At 42.4% G+C, this 26,909-nt stretch overlaps 1 protein-coding gene across 7 annotated transcripts in view; it reads left to right on the plus strand.

The window, feature by feature from the left end:
- Nucleotides 1-26,909, plus strand: part of PKHD1 (PKHD1 ciliary IPT domain containing fibrocystin/polyductin) — a 272,244-nt gene that overhangs the window by 216,298 nt on the left and 29,037 nt on the right. For 5 of the 7 annotated variants that reach the window (XR_010388155.1, XM_064508296.1, XM_026093838.2 and 2 more), the window contains one exon: nt 21,960-22,974. The exons of 1 other annotated variant lie outside the window; for it this stretch is intronic. Coding sequence is in view for 4 of the 6 variants with exons in the window: in XM_064508296.1 (XP_064364366.1) it covers nt 21,960-22,974 (1,015 nt within the window). In the remaining 2 variants the exon portion in view is untranslated. Of the gene's footprint in view, nt 1-21,959; nt 22,975-23,060; nt 23,306-26,909 lie in introns of all 7 variants that reach the window. One more of the 7 variants, XR_010388154.1, reaches the window with a different exon arrangement.

The raw sequence follows: 26,909 nt of genomic DNA on the forward strand, positions 1-26,909 counted from the left end.
TTGCCTATAGAAAGAAGTTTCTAAAATATCTCCTCTGTCCACTTTGCATGAAAGTGGCGAATGAACTGAAAAATTTCTAGGACATGTGAGGACACAAGTAGAGGAACACATATGTGATGTGACTGCATAAGACCTTTTTTCCGCAAGAAACCCAGCAAAAAGGCTAATTTTCAACTAAAGGAAGGAAAAAAAGGAGATATTTGAAAAAAATGAGTGAGATTTTTCATTTTGAATGAAAATACCCTAAGCCTCTAAGTTACCCATTTTAGAATAGTAGAGCTCATGATATCCTAAAATAAAAATGTCTATGTTTTTGAAGGGGTGACTTGCCAGCTTATCCTAAGATATTCCTAGACCTACACATGCCACAGCATTTCACTTCCTCCTCTTTACAAGTCTGGAATTAAATGTTATGTTGGAACTCAAGTATGACTGCCCCCCAAAATTAGATGACATTGCATCTGAAGAAGCTGCAGATCTAGTTTTCAGCCTGTTCCCAGCCACACAGATCTCGCAGATCTAGCCATATGTCAATCTTGACCTCAGTAACATCAGAGGTAAAACTCATGGTGAATTAGAGGCATACAGTTTAACTTGCATCTTCCTGAATCTTGAAGACTTCCAAAGGGCTAGTCCAGAAAGAAGAAAACATCTCTCTCAGAGTGTGTGTATGTGTGGCAGCCAGAGGGAGTGGAGGAGCCTTGATACAAGTCTGTATTTTATTCACCCAATGGCTCTTTACTCTCATCAGTTTTCACTGAGGCTGTTAATTACAGGTTTCCCACCCATCACTGGGATAGGCAAGTTCAATAACACATGTTGAGAACGTTTGGCTAGCGAAGCAATGTTCTATGTTGACTGGCAGGAACTGCAGGAAGCTCCTTCCATTACCCCTGTGTTTATATAAAAGATGAGCAGCATTAAGCAATACCATTGGCTATTTTGTGAACTGATGCCATTCTCAGTTTTTCTGTAAAGTACTGCCAAAAGTACTATACCTTAAGTGGTGTGAGTGTGCTAGCTGAATGTACCTATGATGTGTCATGTGTAAGTAATACCTGGAATAGGTTATGTGTGTATATATATTTACCATGCAACATAACAGATGGTAGATAGATGATAGGATTCTGTTCTCTCTGGTATACGAATTACTGGAAGAGTGAGGCCACCTCTCCCTTTTCTCCTGCTGCCCCTGTCTCTTGGTCACCATCACCCCCCTGCAATCCAATGATCTAAAAAATAAGGATTGGTGGTGACAAAGGATCAGAGGGAGACTGAAATCCGTGTGGCATGTGACATAGAGAAAAGGTCACATTGCCCTGCATCAGCCCTTGCTTAAGTCAAGTTAATTAATGGCTCTTTTTTTTCCTAATTCAACTGGATGGGCCTCCAGGCAAAGTGTTATTTGTAACAGCACCACATTCTGGAGTCACCCACCCTGGTGCTAACTGTGCCCCTGCATGTCCCCACATTATGAGTCCAGGAGGCACCAGCTCAGTCCTCCATTCACTTTGCAGGTGTGCATGTTGCTCCCACGTCACCTAGAAAAGGATAGTAATGAGCCAAGTCCATTTTCCATTGAAAATCCAAACGTTAGCCTGAGCATCATGGAGCAAAGCAGACAGGAGACACAAAGAAAGTCTGCCTCATTCCTGCATCTCCATGTGCATTGCTCCTTATGGCCATGTTTCCATGAGAAGCCACAGTAGCTCAGGCATCCTGACCCCTGTGGTAGAGAGGTAGCCTGTACTGGTGCCTGCCAGCTTGGTAGGCCCTCTGCACACTGCGTTTTACTGTGGGTCATGGTTCTCAGCCGAGACAAAAGATCATTGTCTCCAAAATCTGCTGACAGCAGAGTGGTGGTGTAACTGCTCCCTGCCCCATCCCTTCCCGTGCTCCTGTGTTCAGGTGGCTCAGGCTACCTGTAAGCAGGATTTCCACTGCCAGGTTGTTTGTGGGGCTTTCTGCACATACCTTCCACCCACCGTTTTGCAGGGATATCTTGATTAGAGGGATGCTCATGCATTACGTGTTGAGGAAGGGGCTTATTGAACACCAAGATCCAGCAGACTGTATTTTCCACAGTTACAGGAGGCCCATAGCTCAGTGTAAAGACTTCAACTGATCGTTTTAGACTAGAGTTGGGTCCAGATGCATAATCCAGGAAGCTGGCTGAGTAGAGATGGAAAATTTTCCCTCAGCATTCTGGTGTTATGACTCCAGTCCTCCCAAACCCATCGCACACCCTAGATTGCCATATTAATTAAGGCATGGGTAGGTATGTCTTTCTTCAACTGCTGCTAATCTATTGTTCTTTTCCATCCGGTAGATAACAGGTAGGAGGTGATTAGATTGTCCCTTCCTTTCCTTCCATTCAATTCTGCCATTGAGACAAATAGGTGGCACACAACAACTTTGTCTATTTCCTGCCCCACTAGTAATTTTGTTAATGACGACCTAAAATTATGTTTTCCTCCACTTAAAATATTTTTTATAGTGCATGAAAACATCAGCTCCAGGTTTGCAACCTGCTGAGTGCACAGTAATAGTTTGTTTTCAGTAAGTTCAAAACAAATTAAAAAGTGTGAAAAAATTCAACAATGCCTAGAGAAGGCCAAATATTTCACACAATGTCTGTTTGGTCTTTGCCAGCGGGTGCGAACTGTTCTCTCACGGGGAGCCAGAATTAATACTGTCTGCAAGTTTCCCTGTTCATTTCCTTAGGCTCAAGATACCACTCTAATGGACGTGGCCCGTGCCCTCTTAAATTTTGCAGGTAAATCCGTGGTCATAGTAGCCCTCTGCAGAGGCAGCAGTTAACATGGATCGAGGCTACGCCCATCCTAAAATCAATAAAACAGTGCCAGGCCACAGACGTTGGAACTCAGTCAGCTGCACTGTGAAATGGTGAGAGCAGCCCCTGGCATGCTTTTGTCCGGGGCCAATTAATACTCCCCCAAACGATTCTTGGGTACAGTCTAGGGGTTAACATGTGCCAAGGAACATTCCCAGTTGGTCGTTTGGATGAATCCATCCTGTTCTGAAAGCTGAGAGAGTTAATAGATGAATGCAGCCAGACCATGTCAGGTGGCCTTGGTGTCTGGGAATACTCCTGGGCACATTTAATTTACTAGTGAAGATGTAGCCAGAATGTCTCTTCAGGACCATCCATTACTTATATATCTGTGTTGAAGTCACTGTTTTTGTACTAGTCTGATTGTATCCCACTGCCTCTGGTTTTAAAGCTCTTATTTTTCTTTTGGCTGCTGTAGCTGATTTGGGACGTGATCTGCTGTCTTCATAAATCTGCAGTGTTTCAGTTTACTCAGTCTTTGAACATGCTCAGATTCCAAGAGCTGGTTTCTTTGCTCTGAGGTGATTAAGTAACTCTGATTATGGTCAACTGAAATGAACGTTTTTTGTTGCAGACTGTGTGTTCAGTTTTTTGAACAGGTTTTTACTCTTTTCAGCCTTTCTACCAAGAATTGCTTGGAATGGGGTTCTTGAAGTTGGATATTTCTCATGGAGAATAGCTGGGAGTAAAGTGGTTCTGCTCTGCACAATGTGGCTGCACCAAAAAAGATCATATATCTTCCAGCTACCCATAAACTACAGAGCACCAAAGCCCGTTCTGTAACCCCAAAGCCAACTCGCACAGTCTGGCCACAGCCATAATTATTAAATTCCCCTATCCTCCAGAACAGTTTGGCTACTACATCCAAACAGGAATGATCCCTGACCTCGCTAATACTCAGACAGTGCCTGGACAGTTAGTTTGGGTCAGTCGACCTGGACAGAAACCCATGCCAACCGCTGTCCTAGCAGTGTAATATGTGTGTGACTGAATACCAGCGCTAGGGCCTAAGGCAGGGCACTGCTGAGTTCACAAGTGTAGCCGTAGCCTCAGGGTGCTTCTTTCCAAATACCCACTTGCTGATAGAAAACTCCTGTGTCCCAGAAGGTAGGGATGAGCCTGGAAAATGTGTGATTAATCCCACGGCTTCTGTGTGTTTTCATCACTGACGGCATGTCTAACATGCTGTCCTTACCCACAGCCCCAGATGAAGAAATATCTCCATGGCAATTCAGATATTTATTCTGTTTGTATTATTCTGTCCTCTGTGAATGAAAGAAAACCCAACCCACCAAAAATTCAAACATTCAAGAACATACTGTAATAAGAATAAACAGTAGGATTTTGTATATACTCCAGGACGAACTGGTCCAAGTCTGACTTCACCTGTTCCTGGCTGCAATGCTCATAGCTAAGTTCTGCAATGTTCTGTCCCCCTTTAATCCCCTTTGGTGTCACTAAGACTGAGACTGGTGCCCCCTTCCTATGTTAGAGGCTTGGTGTCTTGAAGGAGGATTCTGAGAGGCTACAGTTTCCTTCAAATCCTTCCTGTTTATCTCTTGGCTACAGAATAAAAGCAAAAATATTAGCAAAAAGAACTGAGGAAGCAAAGGAAAGGGCTGAATCTTGTTTTTTCATTCTTCTTACAACAACATCAGGTGATCAGTGCAGACAAGAGACAGACTTGGGGAGTATAGGAGATGCTAAGGCAACCTTCAAAATAGCAGCTTCTGTCAATGCTCTCTTTTCAAATTATATGTAAGGGCAGAACCAGAACAAGCTAAACTGCTGCAATTCACAGGGTGTATTCTCAGCAGAGAAACCCTCTGAATGAAGTAAAGCTCTTCTCACTTTAGTTGTTAAGTGGATAGAATTGGTATGTCAATTTTGGTGCTTATTCCTAAATTTACTCTGTATGATTTGGGATTACTTGGGAAAATATTTAGCCTCTGGGCTTGAGTTATATGAAGAATCTGATTATTAAACTGGACTATACTTGTCAAGTGTTAGGAAACCCTTCTTCCCAGCATTGAGAGAAGGTAAAGCTCCAGGCTGGTTTTGAAGGCCTGGTCTCTTACACCAGATGTTTCTGCCATTATCTTCATTAAGTTGCTTAGCCAGATTTCACTGAGCAGCAGGCTTTGAGCAGGCAATGCCTCGTTGCTGCTTTCCCAGGTCGCTTTCTGTAGCTTGGGCTCAGAGCATCCTCCTTGAGCCTGTGAAGAGCCATGTCCTGCTCCTAGACTGGGCAGGAGGACACAGCCCTGGAGAGCACGTTTGAACTGTTGGTGTTGGTACACCCTCAATACTCTGTAGGGCTCAGCGTGGTAAAACTCACTTTCTCTTTCTGCTCCATTTCATCTCTAAGCTGTCTGAGATGAGGAGTGCGTTTTCAGAGTGCAGCAAAGAGGAGTCCTGTCTCCACAGACCCCCCCCCCCCCCGCCCTAACACTTTTCAGCAGTCTTACCATTCCCGCTCCAGTCCAATGCTGCGGATTTGCACAGATCAGCAAAATGGTGACTAAATGATCATGTTGCAGTTAAACATGGGGTACCCATCTCCCTTGAGCATCCTATTCGGTACTGAGGAGGCGGTCACTAACATTTGGAGCTGATGAGTGGTTGTGGTGCCTCAGAGATGCAGTGTATGCTCTGATGCTACAGATCTGATCAATGTCCGTATGCCCCTTCGATGCACACTGGACACTTGTGCAAAGGTCAGGTGTCTCGAGTGCTCTCCCAGAAGGTTTTTAATGGAAGGTACTGCTAGCTTTCATCCTTTCTCATAATTTTATGAGGCAGAATCCCCCCGCCCCCAGGCAAGCAGCCAGCCTGCCACCAGCCATTCACTTTAAAATTATGATGAAGCTTGAAATAAAGCACAGCCGTGGTCTGAACCCACTAACCCTCAGTCCAAAGGTATTATGGCTGCTTGTTGATAGAGACAATATCGAGTTCTTGGAAGTGTTTTGCTTCTAGCACCCTGGATGATTAGGAACAGAGGACTAGGCAAAAAAGATAATGATTCCATATTTGCTGTGGAAATGGCAAGTGCAATTAGAATTGCCAACTGAGTTGTGATCAAAATTCTGATTAATTACTTACTGCTATTTCACAGAGAAGAAATTAGTGCGTATCTAATTGGTGTTACTGAAATGTATTCTGAGCCTCACTTGCATAAATTAAATGTAAAGAACAAATCTACTCTCTGTGTGAGAGGGAGGGGGGGGAAGCAAATGAGAATGTATTATACTGGGCAAGATCCTCAGGTGGTGCAAATCAGTACTGCTCCAGTGAAGTCTCTGGATGGTGAGGCTCGGACCTGGGATGCTAAAAAAGATACTTCACATCTGGGTGTTTGATGAGGGTCCATGCTATATAAAGGGGAGGGGGGTCGGATGAGATGATCATAACAGCCTTTCTTCTCGTCTTATCGAATCTCACTCTATCAAAAGCAGTCACAGCAGTATCAAATCCTATTTTCAGCTAGTGATGCTGTGGTACCACCCCCACCATACCATCAGAGACTTCCTATCGCATGATTTTTGTTTGCGTATTTATTTCAATTTCAGCTCTGCACATGCTCTAGGCACATATACAATAATGGCAATTACACATTGTACAAAGCACATCAATAATTTTAGTATGAAATAGAAGGAAAATTCAGAGCTACGATTCCAGTGCTTTAATCGGCAGGACCACATTATGTCAATGAAGCAGGGCCGCAGAGATTAGATAAATTCCCGCTTGCAGTTCTGGCAGCCGGCGTTGAAGTGCCCGCCATGTTCTGAAAATGAAATGTATGCATTAAAAATGTATCTGCATTTTCCCTCTGGTGTCTTTTCAGCTTTTCTAACAAACAGAATCTTATGGGGGAAAAAAAAAGAAAGAAAGAAAAAAAACGTAGGTGGGGATTTTTGGTAGTGCGTTTGCTCTGTGTGAGAAGTCAGTCTAGTACCTTGGCAGACAGGGTTGTTGATGTCAGTGGGGAAAAGATGAGTCTCCACCTCCTTATTGCCCCTCAGTCAACTTTTATTCTCCAAGCAGAAATGGTGAAGCATACAGATCCTATAATTTTACTAATCTATGGGATTGATTGTTAAATTGAAAGAGGTTATTTTTATAAGCAGGTGCCTAATTCTGCTTGCAGACTGTAGGTGTAGCTGTGCTGAATTTAAAATATTGCTGCAGTAAAAATTAATGAAAACAGGCAGCCTTTTCTTGCCTTGCCTTGTCTTGCATTTCCTTCCTTCTTCCTTGTCTTCCCATGTCTTTCCTTGCCTTTTGCCTTGCCTCACTATAGTGGCACGTGTTTTGCATGAGAGTGTATGGCTTAATCATAAAGGATTTTTTTTTCTTTGTTATTCTTTCCATAAGGAACTTGTGTCCCACCTCTCAAACAAATATTTCACTTCTGGCCACTTCAGTCTGGAAGGACATAGCAATCACCATTCAGCTCTAATTTTCTTTCCTTTTTCTCTTCCTATCTCTGCCTTTCTTATCTCCATGATCTTTTTTTCTCTGTCTCCCTCCCCCTCCAGACAGCTTTATTAAATTCAGATTTCTATTTCTGAGGCCTCTGTGTCTGAGCACTTGTTCCATGAGAGCCACAGAGAGCAAAAAAATAAAAAAAAGGCAAGATTCCCTCATGTTCCTCCTATCCTCAGTGTCCTTTGGAAGCAACCAGGTCCTTTCCACAGCTTATCTGTCTGGTTGGGCATTCAGCTTGCAGACTGCAATGTTGCCAGAATTAACTCTTCTTGGTCCTCAGGGAAACATAATATACGAGAAAATATGAATTCATTGTTGGCATATGACAATGTGTTCTTAATGTAATGTAACACGGAAGGGTTGGATTGGAAAGCGGAATCTCTGCTGAAAGCTTTTCCCATTGAAATTATGCATAAATGGAGTTCCTGTGGCTTTCATGGAGAGAAGAAGGGCTACAGTCCAGATGTCTTGACAGCCTTGCAGGGCAGTGCAATTTTAAAAAGGCTTGGACAATCCACAAAATCCACATCTACCCGTATTAGTCCTAGTCGTGATGTGCACTGGGTCTGAAATGAGCCTTTGTGTGCTACTGGAATATGAACTAGACCTACAAGGCTTCAGCTTGGCGTCTGCTAGGATTACCCCACATGTGAAAACAGAGCAAACCTTGCCAGACAACAATTTTTTGTAGGTTTTTTAAACTGACTTGGCTGCAGCATGACACTCTATAAGCTCAGAGATGCTTTCTGATGTCCCAAGCCAGCAGGTTCCCGCTGAGAGCATGCCAGATAAGCTCAGAAAATCAAGGCTTTTCTGATATTATTGATTCCATGGAATAAATAAATAAAAATAATTCCTTTGCTTGTCTTACCAGCCTGTCTGGCAATGCTGGTGTTATATCATGAAGATAGACCCAAAATTTACCATCCTGGCAATTCTCTTCATAAAAGGATGCATGAAGAACATCCTGTAGATACAGGCAGGATGCCTGAGCAAAGCAGCCTTGGGGAATCCTATATTGCTTTGCTCATCTTAAAACAGCTCCGTTTCGGTGCTCTTTTGTTCACCTGCACTAAAGCACTAGTACACCTGTCCAGTTTCCTGTGCCCAACCGGTATATTCCCACATAGCAACAGAATGAAAATGTGTAGCAATTGAGCATTTTTATGGTTAACCACATGTTCAGGGCAAAGATAAAATAGTACGTAGTACCATCAACACGAAGAGTCTCAAAAATGTTAATGACTGCCCTGTTTTAGGGCTAAAGTGTAAGCTAAGCACCCTCCACAACTGTTATTTTTACAGCAATTTGCAGGATGAAACCTTGCCCCATGCAGGAATGTAGCATTTTAATTTTATTCTCACAAAGGGTCAAAAACTCAGCTGTTTAATATTGGCCTGTGCATCAAGCTGTCATCAAAGAGACCACCTGAAGAAGTGGCCTGCTGGGAATGCATTTTAACCATCCAAACAGAGACATTCAAACATTCACAAGCTCCACCACCAGAAATCCCAGGGAAAAGCAGAGGACAAATGGGCTTTGGTCTTTGGACCTTCAAGCACCAGACAATGGGCTGTTACTTCTCTTTTCTCATTCCCATTGCAGGCTGGGATGTTTTCAGACTAAACAAGTCCCTGTAACTTGAACCCAGCCATCACTTATGGAAGTACCCTGTGCAGCATGGTTAATAAATAAAATGTTAAGAAGAAGAAGAAAAAAAAAAGACAACCTTGCCACTATTAACAAAAGACTCTTCAAAGCTATTCTTTTGCTCTGGGCTTTTACAATAATAAGCTGAAAAAATACATTAGAGAACAGACTCCTTTCTAGCCACTTCATATTTCATTTTACCTCTCACTTGTCTATTTATTTTCACGTCTTTCCTGATTACTTCTCAATTGTGGAAAGACAACATTAGGCACAATGAGTTTTAAATATACTCCCTGGCCAAAATAACTCTGAGAGCTGTGTGAAATTTCAAACGGCTCCCTGGTAAGTCTGGAATAAAATGAAAAGGGAGTGATGCCTACCAGCCAGATCAGGACAGTCAGGGCTGTGTGGGTGTTTGCTCTGGTCTGCCAGTGTAGCTATCCTTTTTCTCCTTAGATGGGCACCACACCACACAACCAGGATCAATGTGTATCTGAGTTTATTCATCTTTACTCTAGTTATGGTAAAGTACATGAGATGCTCCAGGTTTGAACCTGCTCCTTCTCTCATGGAAATGTGCACAAGACTGATGAGATCAGGAAGAGGCTTTGGATTACCTAAAACAAGCACACAGGTGCAAAAGTGAGCCTCAAAGCTACTTCAGACCATCTTGTCCATGTGTGAAGTCATGTATGAAAATATCACTCGGATCACAGACTTGTTTAAATCATTTTTAATTTCCTCTGGATCTATACTAAGTTAGGCCTTCTGTCCTAGTAAACATGTAAGGGCCTAAAAGGTAGTTATACTATGATTTTTGATCAAGTCCTCAGTAGCCTAATGTAAGTTTGTAGCTAGCCTTGCTTTGAGCAGGAGATTGAACTAGATGACCTTCAGAGATCCATTCTGACCTATTTTTTTCCAAGATTCAGTGTAGGAATTGCATTTTTGGACTGTGCCTACAGGCTTATTTGGTTTTCTTGAAACTGGTGTTCAAACCTTGCAGCCCAGCACCCATGTTGGTTGCAGAGGTTAGTAGTTAGTTCTGTGGGCTCTCGTTGTGTTTACTCAGATGTTTCTTTTGCAATAAGCTATGTATTTCTGTCCTTTCCAAGATACTCTGTTTAGTGCTGCCTCCTTTACCTACGTGAGCTCTACCACTCACATTCACAGGAGATGGAGCAGAGAGACGACTGTGCATCAGGCTAATGGGTGCTGCTGAGAGGTGGGAACATCTGAATTCAGTGTTTTGGGCTTAACCATCACAGCAACAAAAGCCAAATACAGAGTTTGATCTTTTTCAGAGTCTTTCTCAAAAACTTGCTTTCAGCTGCTTAGCTGAAGATATGTCAGGCATAGGGGATTTTCCTTATTATTTCCTAGATAAACGTGGTGATGTCTTCATCTCTTTCTCTCTGTCTTTTCCCTTGTTCATAACTGGAGAATACTGTTACGTTAAGGGTGTGTACAGGACAAGCTTTTCCCGCATATTTTGAAGTACCCTCAGTGAATACCAACACTTATTACTCTCGGTGTTCTGCAAGCCTTGCTCTCTAGCTACATCACTAGAAGTTGGACTCATTGCACCTAACTTTAGCTGTCCAAAATACAGGCTTTCAGTCCAATCTAGTTTTCTAGGTTTTCCATATAGCCAGTAGAGACAAATATCTCCAGAAGTGATTCAACCTACCCAAAGGAAAGGGAGAATGAATGATCCTATAAAAGTCTCTTTCTCTCTCTCTCTCTCTCTCTCTCTCTCTCTCTCTCTCTCTCTCTCTCAAGATTATAGTCTAGATGAGCAGCATACACCAGACAAATAGCTTAGACTAGATGCTTAGCATTTAGGCAGCTAAAATTAATGTGATGAATCCCATTCTATGCTCTTTGATAGACTCTAGCCTTTGTATCTCAAATTTTAGCTTTTCTCTATGTTTTCATAGATTTTCAGATTCTGCACTATGATTTCAGATTCTTTTCCATTTCTAAGGCTTAAAATACTTGTCTCCTGTTACTGTTCATTGTCATAAATATGTTATGGTATAATATAGCTGTCTGTACCTGTAATGAAATCCTTCTGCTTTAAGGTTCAACTCTGTAGCACATACAGGACTCATATTGCTGAAAATGATCCTGATAATGTCACTGGGACTCTTGTGCTTGTGAACCTTTTTATCATGCGCATGGGCTGTAGGACTGGGCCTTCGGCCAAGGCATGGACAAATAAAATTGTAATGTTTTGTATGACTTCTTGGGGTGGAAGAAAGGCTGTGAAACAAGGCAGCTGGTGAATATTAGAAACACTGGGCAGGACTGGGAGAGACTGCAAATCATCTCACCCATACATTTGCTCCAAAGCAGTATCAGTACTGACATTGCACCTGAGAGAAATGAATATAATCTGTCAAAAAAAACCCACAAAACACTTCTCCAGTCATGGTGGTTCCACCTTGCCCCAGTCAGTTAATTTCAAGGCTTCAATATCTTCTCTTCACTAGAAAGCTATTTTTCTAATTTCTATTCTAAATCTCCCTGGTTAAAATATTAACATATTTTGTTGTTGCTGTTGTTGTTCTATTCACTTTGGACACGGAAACCAATCTACCTTCCTTCCAGATCATTTTTCTGAAGCTGTAGACTAGTCCCCTTGACCTGCACTTCTATAAATTAGTTATACTGTTTAGTATACTAATTCAAATGTCTGCAACTTTTCCTGTTGGTTGTGTTTTTAGACCTCTTATTTTGACTCTCTCTGGTGGGTCCTTATTGTTCTTGAAATGCAAAGCTTCAGACTGGATGTAGTACTTCTGCTGGGACCTTGTCTGTGCTGAGGAGAATCGAAGGCTTAGTGGTATTTCTCATTGTACATGTGAATATAACTTTTTTTTCCCCCAGTATCATGACAGTGTAGGTTTGTGGTCAGTTTGTAACCTACTGTGGTCACCAATCATTTTCGTGGAGAATTTCTCCACGCCTACTGTTTTTCTGTCTGCAACTGATTATCCCTGATTAAGTACAGAACTTTTTCTTTGGCCTTATTGAGTGTTTTCTCACTTTGTTTCAAGCCAATCTACTGAGTCCATTTTGAATTCAAAATTCTGTCCCGCAAACTTCTTGAACTTCCTCCCAGCTTAGTGTCCTCTAGAGATTGCCTTATTGCAAGCCTTATTACAGTAAAGCTGGATAGCTGACCTGCCTTCTATATGTATCCATGCTGTCTGCCACTCCTTGTTGTCCTCTGAATATTTCCAATTTGTTAGGTTGTTAGTTCCAGTATTTTTAGGGATTTGAATTTAAACTGCCAGATTTATCATGCTCTTTTTTCTTTTCTTTTTTTTCTAAACATAGATGCTTTTTTTTTTCCCCCCCATTTTTCTGTCTTTTGGAGCCTCACCCATGCGTCCCCAGGATGTCTGTTAACAACTATCTGAACTTCTTAGTAGGTCAAGATAGAACTGGGGTGATTCATAAAGACTTGGAAAATGGAAGCACAGCCCTAGAGAATCTCATTGTTTAGTGAGTCTTTATAGTTACATATAATTGCTTGAAAGCTCATCAGAGATGAAAACAAGGCAACTAGAAACTGGAATAATCAATGAAATCATACAACTAAATATCTAATACTGTAATGATCTTCAGTCTTCCTTGTGATTTTCAGGGGCCAAGCCCTAGAAACATATACAGTTTTTTATCGTTGCCCTGAATTTCTTTGGCATGCAATGAAAGAATACAGGCATTCAGATGCTAACAGACTGAATTGCCCCCTTGAGGCCTGGGATGACTGATTCCCTAAATCAGGCAAGATAGTTCAATCCTTACACTTAGGTGGTGTGAATTTGGTCCTCGTCTGAGATTTTTAGATGTTTCAGTTTGCCAGTACTGTTACCTACTGGTGGTCGTGATGTTCTCCTAAGGGTCAGATGCCAAATTTGATCTCGTTCCACCTTTCTGACAAGGAGCGATCCCTCTCTGGAGGGATGAGGAATGGGTGAGAGAGGAAATACCGTTGTCTTATTGCCCTGCCAAGTAACTGCGGTATGGAAAGAGGGACCTGCATGAAACTACATAGCAACTCTGCAACAGAGTCTGCAACTGCATTGCCACTGATAGTTAATCCAACACTTCTCTGAGACAAATTGGGTCTGCTAAAAATAAGGTTTACCTACCTTGTTCAAGCTTAACAGCATTGGAAATGGAATTAAAAGGCAGTACATAGGGAAAAAGTGAAGAGAAACTCAGCTTTATGTAATCCCTCAGGCCTGTGGTCTGGAGGAGGTGAAGGGAGGGTTGAACACACCACAGTGGCAGCCCAGTTTATACTGTTTCATCATGTTCACTGGCGGGCCAGCGTGGGACTGAGATATGCCAAGAGGTCTGTTAATGAAGGAGACCACAGTGATGTTTCTTCCAGTGGGAAGCTTTCCAATGTACAAACGGGGAACCATCACAGCTACTGCTCAGTGACTGCATCTCCAAATAGTGCCACATCCAAATCAACCTAATTCTTAAAGAATGCCTAGGGATTTCAAATCTCTCAATTTTCTTCTTCATTTCTTATGTTTCATAAAAGATTAGGTTTTAATGCACAGGTGTTTAGTAGGTCTCTCAACACTCTGAAATTGGATGTTCAAAGCTGAAAGCATTCAGAATTGCTAGTTTCCTTTGAAAATGGTGTGCCTGAGAAATGATAATAAGTCGGCACATTTGAATCCATAAGCAAATTGTAGTTCTGGGCTGAATTTCGGATGTATGGAATATTTTTGTTCAAAAAGCATATCTGGGGAAAAAAGGGGTTTTCAAAAAAATAGTTTTACAGAAAAAAAAGTACACTGTTCAGAAACATTATCAATTCTTAGATAAAGATGAAAACTTAGTAAAATTTTGATACTTAAGTCAAAATGCTTGATCTGTTAGTGAACAAAAGATGGTGGAAACTATTTCAGAACAAATGCTGGGCTCTGTTCTGTCCTCCGCTTCCCTTACGTCTTATACAAATAATTGGCATTTTTAAGCTTAATCCTAACCTGAATATTTCCAAAGTCTGCAGGTATTTGATGTTTTCCTTCTGGCCTGGTTCTAATGGAAAATCTTTCAGTCTCTCTGTGAGTCTGTTCCCAGGACAAAATAACTGTTCTCATTAGGAAGAAATGATAATAATAATAGTAAAATGGAGTTGCACACCAATATTATTTTGAGGCAGTCATTTTATTCCCTGACTTTATTTTTGCAGAAGAAAACGATGATTTGTCTTTGCAGTAGCAGCGAGCCAAGCAGGGAAAGAGAAGCTGAGAACCTTGCAGTCCGTAACAAAACCTGGCAGCGATAGTCCTAATAGAGTTCAAGTTTATTTGACTAATTCTTTCACCACTTGTCAGAGAACATACTTTTGTTTGCAGTAACGAAACAAGCCCCTTGCTCTCCCATTTCTCCAGCGAGTAGTACAGGCACTTGTGTGGAGCACACATTACTGCTAACCGTTATGATGTTTGCTGTCAAACTCATTTATTTATGCAACTGCTGTGGAACGGCCTGGGGCCTATAAGCAGCCCTGAAAGATTTCAGAGCCCTGGTGTGGGGTCATGAAAGGGAAAGCGAGGAGGAGGGGGAAGCCTCCGCTGGTTATGAGAAAGGAACTGACACAGGAAATGGTCACATATGGCACAGATTTATTGTGTCCAGGACTTCCCATTCAAAACTCATTATATCCGCAGCTCAGAGCCACGCATGGCACAGCCCCATTCGTTTTTAGGTCTGGCACCCGACGAAATTACTGCTCTGCTTTTGGAGGGAGGTGGTAGTTTTGTCATCCCTTGGCGAGGGAGCCGGTGATTGCAGTTGTGCCGGTGAAGAACGCCGCTTGCTGCCCCTTGCCTTTGAATTAAGCCACGGGTATCAGTTTGTCTAAAGCTTCAGTCAATGGAGTTGCTGGTCAGGAGGGGAGAAAATGCCTTCTGGGCTTTAAATACAGCTAAAGGAAACCAGGAATATCTTGGCGGAGAAATGTAATGGGAAAAACTTTGGTAGCGACAGGAGAAACAAATTGTTACCTGCAGAATAGCGTGATTTTTCAACGGTGAAATAATTTGGATGGAAAGATGGTTCTGTGTGTATTTTTTGTCCTTTAATCATCCTTTCTAGCAGACAGAATCACCCGCCCCCTGCCACCCCATCCCTTCGCCAGCTATCAGCTCTGCTGGATGATGGACAGTGAATTCAAGAGGGTTGTGGGAATAGTTTGTTTATATTCTATTATTTGCTTCATGAAAGCATCTAAAAGCCCTAGCCAGAGCCTGAGTTCAATTTTGCTAGGAGCTGTGCAAAAGTCCTGATCTCCACCCCTGAGCTGTGTGTTGCTTGATCCTCCAAGCCCTCAAGAAGGTTGTGGAGACTGAATTAATCTCTTCCCTGCTATTCTGTGAGAGTTCACCCAGCCCTGCTTTGTCCCCTGCACTCTGGTCCTATGCACACGTTTGATTGCATTACAGTAGGTTTTAAAGCAATGACTCCTGCAACATCTGTGTATCTCTAGTTCAGGGTTACAGTTTAAGGCTTAATTTGCATCACTTTCCGGGACTCTCTGAAAATGCACAAAATCATAGAGTAATTCTGTTGTCTAATCCTTTCTTATTCCATGCACAATATAATGTCAAGCAGTGCTTATTTTCCCCACGTGGTGGATTTATTCCCTAAATAGGAATTACGGGGACCTTTATGTTTCCAGGATGGCTAAAATGACTGCTGCAAATTCCCTAATCTATAATGATACTGGGGGAAAAAATCCTCTCTCATCATGACTTTCTGTTGCAGTTTAATAAGCTGATAGTCAAGTTGCTTTGAGCCAGTGTGGAAAATAGCAGGAATGGGCTTGATGTCGACATCTTGTGGATTACATAGTGCCAGGGTGTGGACACTGAGGCTTTACAGTCACTCCTGCTCCATCAGCAGAACCACTCCAAGACCAGTTTTGTCGCAGGTGACCCAGTGGTCTCCCACACAATTCCTGGGTGTCTTCCATGAATTAGCAAAAGTCATAGGCCAGTCCAGAAAGGCAGTTTGGAGGTGGCCACCATCCGTTGGAGGGTTGGTGACTCTAATAGTATGGATGTGCCATGCCATGCCAGCTGGCCTCAGGGACAAAGACCTGGCCTTGGCAGTGGTTATTTTATTAGGTTTGATGCAGTCAATGCATTAGCAGTTCAGTTTCAGTCCGATCTGCCAAGTTGTTTCCAGGCGGAGTTGCCCGGCAGCGACAGCATGGCATTTGAGAAACGCTGCGGCACTATAACACCTCCTTAATTCAACCACGACACAAAGCCTAGGCTGGGCAATCTCACTAAAGGGCATGTCAGATTTACAGACCCACCTCATCCAAGAGGGCTCAGGATATATTCTTCTGGCTAGGTTATTTCCCCCAACTTTTTGCAGCTGTGTGAGGCAGGATCTGCTTGGGTTGATATGTGCTCTTGAATACAAAGATGCGTACGAAGAACAAAGATGGTCCTTTGGACTCAGGTAGCTCCTGAGCTGCAAATCACTGGAATTTTGGGGAGCATTTTAAGAAACACTGCAGTATGCCTGCCCTGTTCCCATACTTTTTCTAGGCACCTCTTTTTGGTCACTATCAGAGAGCATCCTTGCCTAGATGGACTTCTGGTCTCACCTGTTAAGACTTTACTTGTGTACTTGTGCTTTAAGGTCAGGAATAAGTTATTACTCTAGCCTCCGGCAGCTGCAAAAGTTTGCAAGTTTTTGTTCATAATGTGGAAAGATATCTGTAATATATACCTGCCTTTTTGGCATGGAGAAGTTCTGAAGGGTTGATGCTAGTGTAATAAATACACAGCCATATTAAAGATGCAAGCAATACTTGATTTCACAGGTGATATACTAGCAATGTGTATGGTCAGATCAATGTATGCAAACAATGAATACAAGAACAAATATTTCATTTAGGATATCTGGTTTTCTACGAATTTGTATATGAAATGGAAGGGCCAGCATAGATACAGTGATGTCTGAAAAAGGTGAGCTTACACTACAAGCTTTCCTTCAGTGGGAGCACGATTAGCTCCCTTTGCTTTACTTGTGCAACGACTTTTACAGAACTTGTAAGAACATAATATCTTTGAGTCCACAAATGTGACTGGAATTGGCCAGGGGGTTCAAAGGTTTTTATGGAGGAGTGATAAACAGAAGAGCATAAAAGCACACACAGTGTGATCTTATGAGACTCATTTCCTTAGAAAATCATTTTCTTTAAAAGAAAGAATTAACAGCCTAAAGCAGTCACTCTATTTTCATTCGCATGGTCCCTGGCATATATATATATATTTCTGTGTGTATATATCTCACATACACAAACTTATACAAATATACATGCAATCACATGTGCCTCCACACATTCCTAAGTTACTTGTCATTGCATGTTTGCGTGTTTACCCCCCACAAAAGCACTGGTGAACCCAATTGCATGATAACCTGTACTTACAATCAGTGGGATTTCTAAAACTGGCCCAGGATGCCTTGCCTCGGCATCTGCTGAAGCCGACAGGCCTGATTTTATTGGCGTGTATAAAGATTGACACGATCGGTGTCTGCGGAGCCATCACTTTCGAAGGACAAGTGCGTGGGCATGGGACCCGGTCCAGGGATCGGATGGAAGGACCAGAGCCTGCATTATTTACAGGGAACATATGGACTCGAAAAATGTAGAAAACCTTTTGCATAGCAAAAAAGACTGACCTCAGAATAATTTACCTACATGGCACGCTAGATTTCTAAGGTCCTATTTCTGGGCCTTTTTTATTTCACATTTGAATGTCAGCGGGTCAAAAGGAACAGTTAATGCTGATGAATATTTCCCCCTCAGCAAAGATATGTGCCGGCCAGCCCAGGGCCAATGAATCGCAATTTCTAAACAGTGTCCCATTTATCTCTCCCCTCCCCCTTCCTCCCCTACCCGCTTTTATATTTTTGTAACTACAATTGTAGTTAAATTAGAAATAACTGACGGGCAAATCCAGTCAGATGGAAAGAAAATTGTGGGAGATTTATTTTATTTTGATAAAAAACTGACGTTGCCTTTTGTTTTTGTCAAAAACTGACTATACTTTTCCTCGTACCATGAATTGTGAAATCTATCACGAAATGGGTAAAAATTATTGAAGGAAATGGTGGTGTTAACCTGAAGATCATTAATGTTGATGTATTTCATTCAATTTTAAATGTAGAATTTATTTTATTTTATTTTATTTATTTGGCATTGGGGAACTAGGGAAAAAAGCAGGAGACTTGCAAGGGACTCTGTGTGCCTTTAAGTCAAAACATCTATTTTAAAAACATTCTTCCCTCCTTCCCTCCTGCTCCATTTTTCTAAATAAAGGATATGAGATGTTGCTGTTGTTGTTGGGTTGTTTTTTTTTTTTTTTCCCTAAGCAAAGAGGACCCCCTCGGCGCATTTTTCTTTTCAAATGTGAAATGAGGTGGAAAATCCTCATTTCACGACAGGAAGGACAAATATTGACACAAAGTTAATATTTGTCAGGAGCCCTAGAAGCAACCTGAGTGCTTAAATCTTTTTTTTAATATATATAAATAAATATATATATATATGTATACACATATATATATATAACATTAAATAATGAACTTGACTTAATGATGGGGGAATCTGCAGAAAGCAAAATCTGCTACCTGAGGCTAGGGAAATAGCAGAGGAGAGTGGACACAAACACTCTTTCCACCTCTGACTTTTTCTCTCTTTCAGGCATTGATGGAGACCCGTGCACATGGCACATGTGCACACACACGTGCATGGTGCACACATCCGTTCTTCCTCTCCTCCCATGCACGTGGCTCCCGATGTCACATGCAGCCTCTCTCACACGTGCACATGCTCCCACAGACGTGGACATCTCCGTCTTCAACCCGTTTGTGTCTTCCCACACTCTCGCTGACCCACATATTCCTTTTTCCCCCACTTTTTCTCTCTCACACACGTGTGTGTGCATGCACACACATGCACGGGCAAATATAACCGATTTAATCTAACTTCACCCATTTAGGAGGAGGGCTTCTGGAATTTATCACCGTTATTGTCCGTCGCCGATGTAAATAGCACATGTCAGCTCAATATTCAGTGGTCACTCAGTATTTATTAAGTCCTGTCCACTCTGGCCTTTTTGAGAGGAAAGCCCCAGGGCAGATTAGCTGCTGGCCCTGACACGCCATGTCACTTATCTATTCGCATTGATTATGAGAGTCAGCTGTGACCAGGCCTCACTTTTTTTCCTTCTTCTCTCAGGCCCCTCTTACAAGCACCCCTGCTTGGATTTTCATGAGGAAATAATCAGATTAGGCCTTCAGCAGCGAGTTCATATGGAGTTCTCTTTCTCCAATGTGCTAATAACTGAATAAACGTGTTTTGTGGTATATTGTAAATGACATTATGATTACTAAGGCCAGCATGGGTTTCATTTAAAAGTAATCGAAATTGCCGGCTGCAGAAATTGTGACTGGCAGATAAGGCCATTTGGAAGGAGACAAGCGAAGATGGGTGTGTGTGTCAGCGCGTGTGTGCGTAGGCAACCTACTGACAAACCCACTTGGCAAGGCAAAGGAAAATCCTGGGAATCAGAAAATACCAGCGAGCCCCATTTGTAGAAGAGAACAATGTCACCCGGGGGAGAAGGGGATGATTTGGATGCTTCCGGGAGAGCAAACGATAAGATCTGCCAGCCCTCGTGGGCTGGCTGCCATCGGCGGGGTGCACGTTCCTGGCGCTCGAGGACCATCACGAGTATCTGCGAGTGCAGCGTTTCCACTTCTGCTTCTGCATGAAGTCGCTGCTCCCTCCTCCCCTGCCCCCAGCACACGCTAAAAGCAAAATGCATGTAATGATGAAGCCAAAAAAGGAAAGACTAAGCAAAAGTAAAAGAAGCAAGGAAAAAGGAGAAGATGGTAAGCTGCTGTCTAAAAATAGGTGCATTTGCACAGATCCTATCTCACTTGGACTTCTTCCCTGAGCAGGGCTTGACATTTATGTAATTTCATTGCTCTCCTCTGTGATGTGCGCAATAAGAGCTCATTCTGGGAAACACTCATAGACTTGGGTGACTTTCTGCACTTGAGGAATCCCCTTGAAATAAATCATAGTTAAGTGTCCACAGGATTCAGGCATAAAGATGTAACTATAAAGTGAACTCAGGCTGATTCCTCTATGACAATACATAATTCATCTCTTTTCCAGGAGTCTGTCATTTCCTTCTGGCAGGGAGTTTCACAATTCTAGCATTTGTTTACTAAGGCAAATACCCTTTTACGCATTCAAAAGTTTGCAACCTTCAAGTACGTTATCTCTTTCTTTTTATCCTTAACTCTAAGCATTGCTGATCTGTGTACACATCCCCAGAGCTGCTGAATGAGGAACGCAGAATTAACACATTGTCCATGCTTTGCCTAACATATTCGTGCACACAGCTAACCAGGAGAAGAGCAGGCTTGGGGAGGAAAGGAGGATTACAGCTGGCTGCAGTAGTAAATTCCTTCTTTGATTTTATTTTGAAGGGAGGGAGGAAAAACAGAAACACACATCTTTCCCTAGGGTGCTTTGGGGAGAAATGTTTACATTTTTTGTGCCCCTGTGTGCACTAATTTACTTTTATTCTTCTTTATAATCAGTGATGATCTCATCATCGCAGCCTGAGGCACAACTTTTCTCGTTTTAAAGCAGAAACCTATATTTGGTCAGAGAGATCATGCCCTCACTCCAATGACTGTATGGACTAGATGTACTCTATATAGATCCTTCTGTAAAAGGTTCCTCTTGATTAGTCTCCATACAGATGCTGTATGGTAGACACCTGGGATGGGATTCTGCTGCAGATTCTGACATAGATGGAAGTGTCTTAGCCCTTTGAAGTGAGAAAAGGGCTTGATTCTGTTACCTAAGGTGTCTTTGCACTCCTGTAAGTCCTGAGAAGTTCAAGTGATACTAAAAATCTGTGTTTGGTGACAGCATCCTAACTCTAGTCAGTACAGTTAAGATTAACTGACTTGTTTTCTACACTGCCATGACTGTATTGATGGCTGGGAATGGTGGGGGGAGGGGGGTGTCAGTTGCCAAAAACAGATGTCTAGTGTAATTTCAGGTGCTATGGTCCCACCTGGCCTCTAGCTGCCACTCAAGAAGGGATGGTCTTCTGTAGGCCCTGTGTCACATCTGCCAGGCTGTGCGGATATCTCAAATACCTCAGGGCATCCCACATGATACTAGATGTCTATCTGTGGGCAAATAAATTAAACTCGAGATCTCCGCTGGCTGTAATGGGAGCTTAGAGAGTCAGAGCACAGGGTTTCTACTATAGATGCTAATTGTAGATGTCTGAATCTGGAGCTGTGTTCCAGCTCTAAAGCTTGGTGAGATGTTTCTCACTACTGGAGCAGATTAATGATGTGCTGATCCTTTCTAGGCTGTTTCCTTGAGACACAATCCATGTGAGTGGGATGAGAGGACTTTGTGTAGAGTTAAGCTATCTTTCCAAATAATTGCAGTCATGACCTGATTTGTGACCCTGCTACAGACTTAGAACAAGGAGAAGACGTAAAGACATAGGGATGAACATGCTGGGTCAGACCAAAGGTCCATCTAGCCCCATTTGCTCTTTCAACAGTGCCCATAACTGGATGTCTAGAGAATAGAAAGAACAGTCTATGATGGTTCTCTCTCATGCTCTACAAGTCTTCAACAGTTTTCAGCTCAAGGACTTCTTGAGGTAGATGTGGTTTCTACCCATTTCATATCCCTAAGTGTCCAGGTTTCCCTTAAAACTATATAAAACTTTAGCATCCACAGAAACAACTTCGAGCACTGAATGGGAAAATATGCAGTTATAGCACAAAGTGTTGAGATGGTACATGAAACAATTCCTTTTTTTTTTCTGTCCCCACCTCTCTTTATCCTTCCAGGAATTTACAGAGATGACAGCAAGTGTATCTTCAAGCCCTCAGTACAAGGCTACTTCTGCAAGCAGACGGATCATGCACTTGTCATCCTTGAAAACCTGGACCCCAGTATAGTCAACCAGAGACTGTCTCCAGTGGTAGCAATGACTGGCAGCTTTATGGATACTTTCAGTGATGTGACTTCAAATGCAAATTGTTATCCGGCAGAGCATCCTCCTGCTTTCTCTTCTGTCTTGCCATCCAACAAACTCACTACAGTTTGTTTCCCTGACCTAGCACCTCTGACTTTCAGACTTTACCTTCTCAGTGGCCAAAACTCAACCAGGTTGCCCCTTGCTATATTCTACAATGAACCTCTCAGCCTTCGAGTTTTCATTCAGGGGAAGTACATCTCTCCAACCCCATCTTCTTTCTCACTGAATGAAGGGGTAGGAGCCAATTACTTCAACTTTGAGGACAACCTTCTCTATGTTCTCCTTCATGAAGAAGAACCTGTAGAAATAGTCACTGGCCTTTCCCTTCACATTGCTTTTTCTGTACCTGAGACCGTTGGAGAAGAGGGTGAGGCAAGTATAATACGTCAATTAGCTGATTTTTTGCAGGTTGGTCATGACCAAGTCAGAATAGTCTATCATGTTCTGGGAGATGAAAGCATATTAAAAGTCCTCTCATCCGATGCTAGCAAGAGGAGATATCACTGCCCTGACATGTCATTTTGCATGGCCTCTTATACCAGGGCTGGCTCACGGAGAGTGGGGAGATCAGTAAGTGCCCGAACCCTGCAGCCATCTGATAGAGCTGTTCCATCAAGAGTGCTGATCATTGAACTCGGTGATCCACCTGGCCATGCAAGAAATGAATTTCATCAATCCTTGACAAGTGACAGCTTAAAAACCTTGGCCAGAACTATTATTAACACTCATCAAACTGGAGACCTTCAGAGAGGCCTGGACTTACCAGTTGATACTTTAATGGTGACTCAGCCTGCCTTCCTGTCTGCAGGAGGAGATAATCACAGGTAAGTGTGTTGCTACAGTAGCACTGAAGATGTTGACACTGATTTAAGTGGAGTGAGGCAATTTAACCATTTGATCTGCTTATTAGGATAGAGAATAACTTCTCCATTGACTGAAAAATGTCTGACCACAGTGGAACACATTATAAAGATCTCCTGGCATAGCTATGCCCAAGAGCTTAGCAGGACTCCTGAAAGTAATCTGTGATGTTCTGTTGGTGCTCATGGATCTCTGCATCATGTTCCACTGTATACTGCAGAGCTGTCCATGATGCCTTAAACCAGGAACACAGTTTCTAGAAGTCTGCCTTGAAACTGTAAACTATGCGGTAAGGTCAGTATTTCTAAACAAGTTCATACTATGGTATCTCTTTCTTTACTTTTAAACACTTAAGTAAGCCAATGAATTTTTATAAATTGATGCAGTGCCAGAGACATGGTGTGAAAGACGGATTGTTGCCTTAAATTGCTTAGAGTTTCTTGCTCTATCTTTTTCTGTAACATCAGCAAACTGCTGGGCACTGGCTTTTGCCTCTCCTGCAGATACCCCCAGAGCAATAAAATCACTTACCTGTCTGCTTTTAATAAATTGAGGAGTTTGAGCTCTGGTCAGTGTAAGGTGTTTAAATCCTTTTTTGGTTTCTTTCCTTCTCTCCCTCTCTTTTTTGAATCCTTTTTGAAGTGTGGATGTCTGAATTGCTAGCAGTTTTCCTTCATGTCAGTGCCATATGCAAAAGTGGTACTAAATCCCATTTTCTACTCTCAGAATTCAATGATCCCATTAGTTCATTTTTCCACAGAAACAAGAGAGCTCCTGACCATCCGTTTTCTCACTATATTCTCTAGTTCCTTTTTAGTTACTGCTTTCCAGGACCCAGTCCCCCATTCTGTGCTTTCCATGTTTTAAAACTTAAGTATTACTGCATACATAGCTTTGCCTTTGACTGTATACAGATGCAATTTCTTTGCCCAGGTCCAGCACGGTCTAGGTGCCCTTCTTTGGCTGTTCTCAACTCTCCCTAATTTACCAGCCCATGAAAACTTCTGTGATTTCATCAGAAGTGATTTTATATTTGTTTGTTAAGGTAAATATCCCCCAGCATCAGGCCTGCAGCTCGTTCTAACACAACAGCACAGGACCCTCCGTTACCTGATAATCATTTCCCAATGGAAGCTACGTTTTGAGCTCTGCCTGTTAACTAGTTCTTGATGAGTTTTGTACATACTGATATTTTATTGATGAGGTTCAATGAGGGCTCAGTTTTCAAAGGTCTTTTCCTTCCTCCTCCAAAAAGGTTTCTCTTCCTGCACAGTGACAAACAACCCTTTTCTGTCCTTCCTTCCTCTGGCCCCATCTTGCGCTATTCAGCCTCTTGCAGCCACTGTTTGTATGGCCCAGATGGCAGCCCTTATCTGCCGAGAATGCTGTGAGGAGCAAGGCTGAGGAGGGAGCAGACAGCAGTATATTTCAGCTCTAGATCCTGAATCCATATTAAAAGCATATGGAAGATATGAAAAAGGTAATATTCCATCTGTTTTTAATAGGGGACATGGGATTTAATGCCTGGCAACCTTATTGTGTACTCTCTTCATATTGCATAATGTTATTTTTTGATGTTGTGCACTACTGAGCCTTACCCAACTATAAGCATATTCCATCTATGCAGTTATCTTTATTAACCAAAGAAAGAAATTGGATTTGTCTAATACTTATTTCTCTAATTAATACCATATCCTCTTTCTACTGTTGACCCCTGTACCATCCTGATGTCTGCTGGCTGCCAGTGATACAAGCTGCTATTCGCATGCTTAACTTTTCTACTGGGAACAGAGTGGTTTATGATAGTGAAGCTCCCACATTAAGGTTTGCTAAACTGGGACTACAGGAGTATTTGCTTTGATTCTTTTTGAGGTGGTTTCTTATTAAGCACAGTGAGAAACTTTTGTTTGCAAGATCAAGTCTTAAGTTAGGGCCAGACCCTGAAGATACAGAATATTGTTTATGAGCACAACATCACCAACATCAGGACAGCGTCACTAACATCAACGGAGGGGTGCTTGTGTTCTGATGCAAGTGGAACAGTTTTTAAGGAAAAAATGTTGTAGGAAGTCTTGCAGCCTGTGATAGCACATGTTATTCTTTTTCTACGCTATTCTGAGATGCCCAGCAGCTTGTAGACTTTGACAGATAAATGACCCCTCATCCTCTGTGTTGATTACTGATGATCAGCACAAGAGGAGCAATGATAGCTACACTGCGGGAAATGCAAAAGCTCTAATTTTTCAGAGCAAGTCCGACAGAACCCTATTAAGTGTCTGTGGATTCCTCAATACCTCCGTGAAACGTCACAGTAGGCAAAGTTTTTCTTTGGTGTGCCAGGCAGGAACACCTTGTGGCCACCCTTTGTCAGACACGAGTGATATCTTCCCTGCACCTCACATTGCTCTCCAGGGTAGCACATGGAGAAGTGTTTCCTGCCCTCTCCTCTGTGCATCAGGAATTAGAGGCTCTGTGACACCAGCCCTCCCCCATCACACCTCAGCTGTGGACAAGGGTGATGTGGATGGGGGTGACCTCCACCAAGCAGCGAGGATCAGGGCAGGCCCCCAGGAAGGAGTCTGCTTTATCAGAGAGGCAAGAACAGTGCCAGCTTAAAGCCAGAGATTCGTCATCTCAGTAGCTCAGCACAGAGAGGGGAAGACGTGAGACATATATTCAGCAGAAGACTAAATCACCAAATCGGTGGACCAGATCGGAGCCCAACCACCTTTGCTGCTTGGGCTCCTCTGCAGTGTTACTTATTACTCCCCATCAGTCATAGCTTTTCTGGAATTACTCATGGCTGACATTTGTGATACAATAAGGCCACAGATAACTTGTGAAATGAAATCAGGGTTTTCCTGTTGGGACATGTAATATCCCCACTGTCTATCTGTCTCTCTTTAGGCAGTACATGCTAGCACAGGCAAGGATAATGGGGCTGGGTTTACAAGTCACGCTAAGTATTCCTATGTATTTATTCTGTGGAAGGAACAGAGAGAACATTTTCACCCCCAAGTTATGCAAAATCCAATCAAGCTATCAGATATTTACAGAATTTGCACTCCTGCAGAGCCAGTCTCCCTGCAGTTTCAGACTCATGGCTCTTCTTGTTTAAAGACAACAGCAAAAAGACATTTGATCAGCAAAGACTGGGTGTTCTTCTTTGCAGCGCAGGACAGTGAGGCTGAAGGTAGCCTTGGAAACCTTACTGTGGTAGCAAGGCAATAAGTCTGTGTATCCTATTGCCAAGCCTTTAAAAAATGAGTTGCCTATTATGATTTGCAATGCCTTTTTGCATGATTTTAATTTAACTCCATTGTTAGGGTCACTTCAGGCATGGCTCATTGGTTTGCCAATGAAAGAAAGAAGTGATTGCTGTGATGGCTATAGCTTTGCACAGCTAGAGATACAGAGAAATAACTATCACATAGCTGTATCTTTCTGTGAATGTGTGTGTATAAACATATATTGCAGTGTATTTACAGATAATAATCTCTGTTTTGCAAAGTTTGCCAAATATTAGTGTAAATATAAAATAGAAGAGTAAGAAAACACAACAGCAAATGCATAGTGTATGTTTGTGTGGGCTTTTCATAACAAAATCAGAAATATAAAGCTGGACAGTCATCCAGAAACCATTTAGTCCATCTCCCCACTCTCTAGGTACCTAGCTCATGCCTGATAGACCTTTAACCTGTTACAAACTGAAATTTGCAGACATTAGGTTTGGGGTAGCATGTGAAAAATAGTGTGCGTGCAGGAAATAACGATGTTTGAGACTCACAGCAAGCAATAAAAGTGAAGCGAATTGCCAAAGAAGTGCTCATTCAGAGAGCAATACCCATCCAAAGGACTAAATGAGAAGTTAGTGCTCATTCGCTATGTCACAAGGCAT

Source organism: Dromaius novaehollandiae, chromosome 3 (assembly GCF_036370855.1).
Source record: "Dromaius novaehollandiae isolate bDroNov1 chromosome 3, bDroNov1.hap1, whole genome shotgun sequence".
Classification (NCBI taxonomy): Eukaryota; Metazoa; Chordata; class Aves; order Casuariiformes; family Dromaiidae; genus Dromaius; species Dromaius novaehollandiae.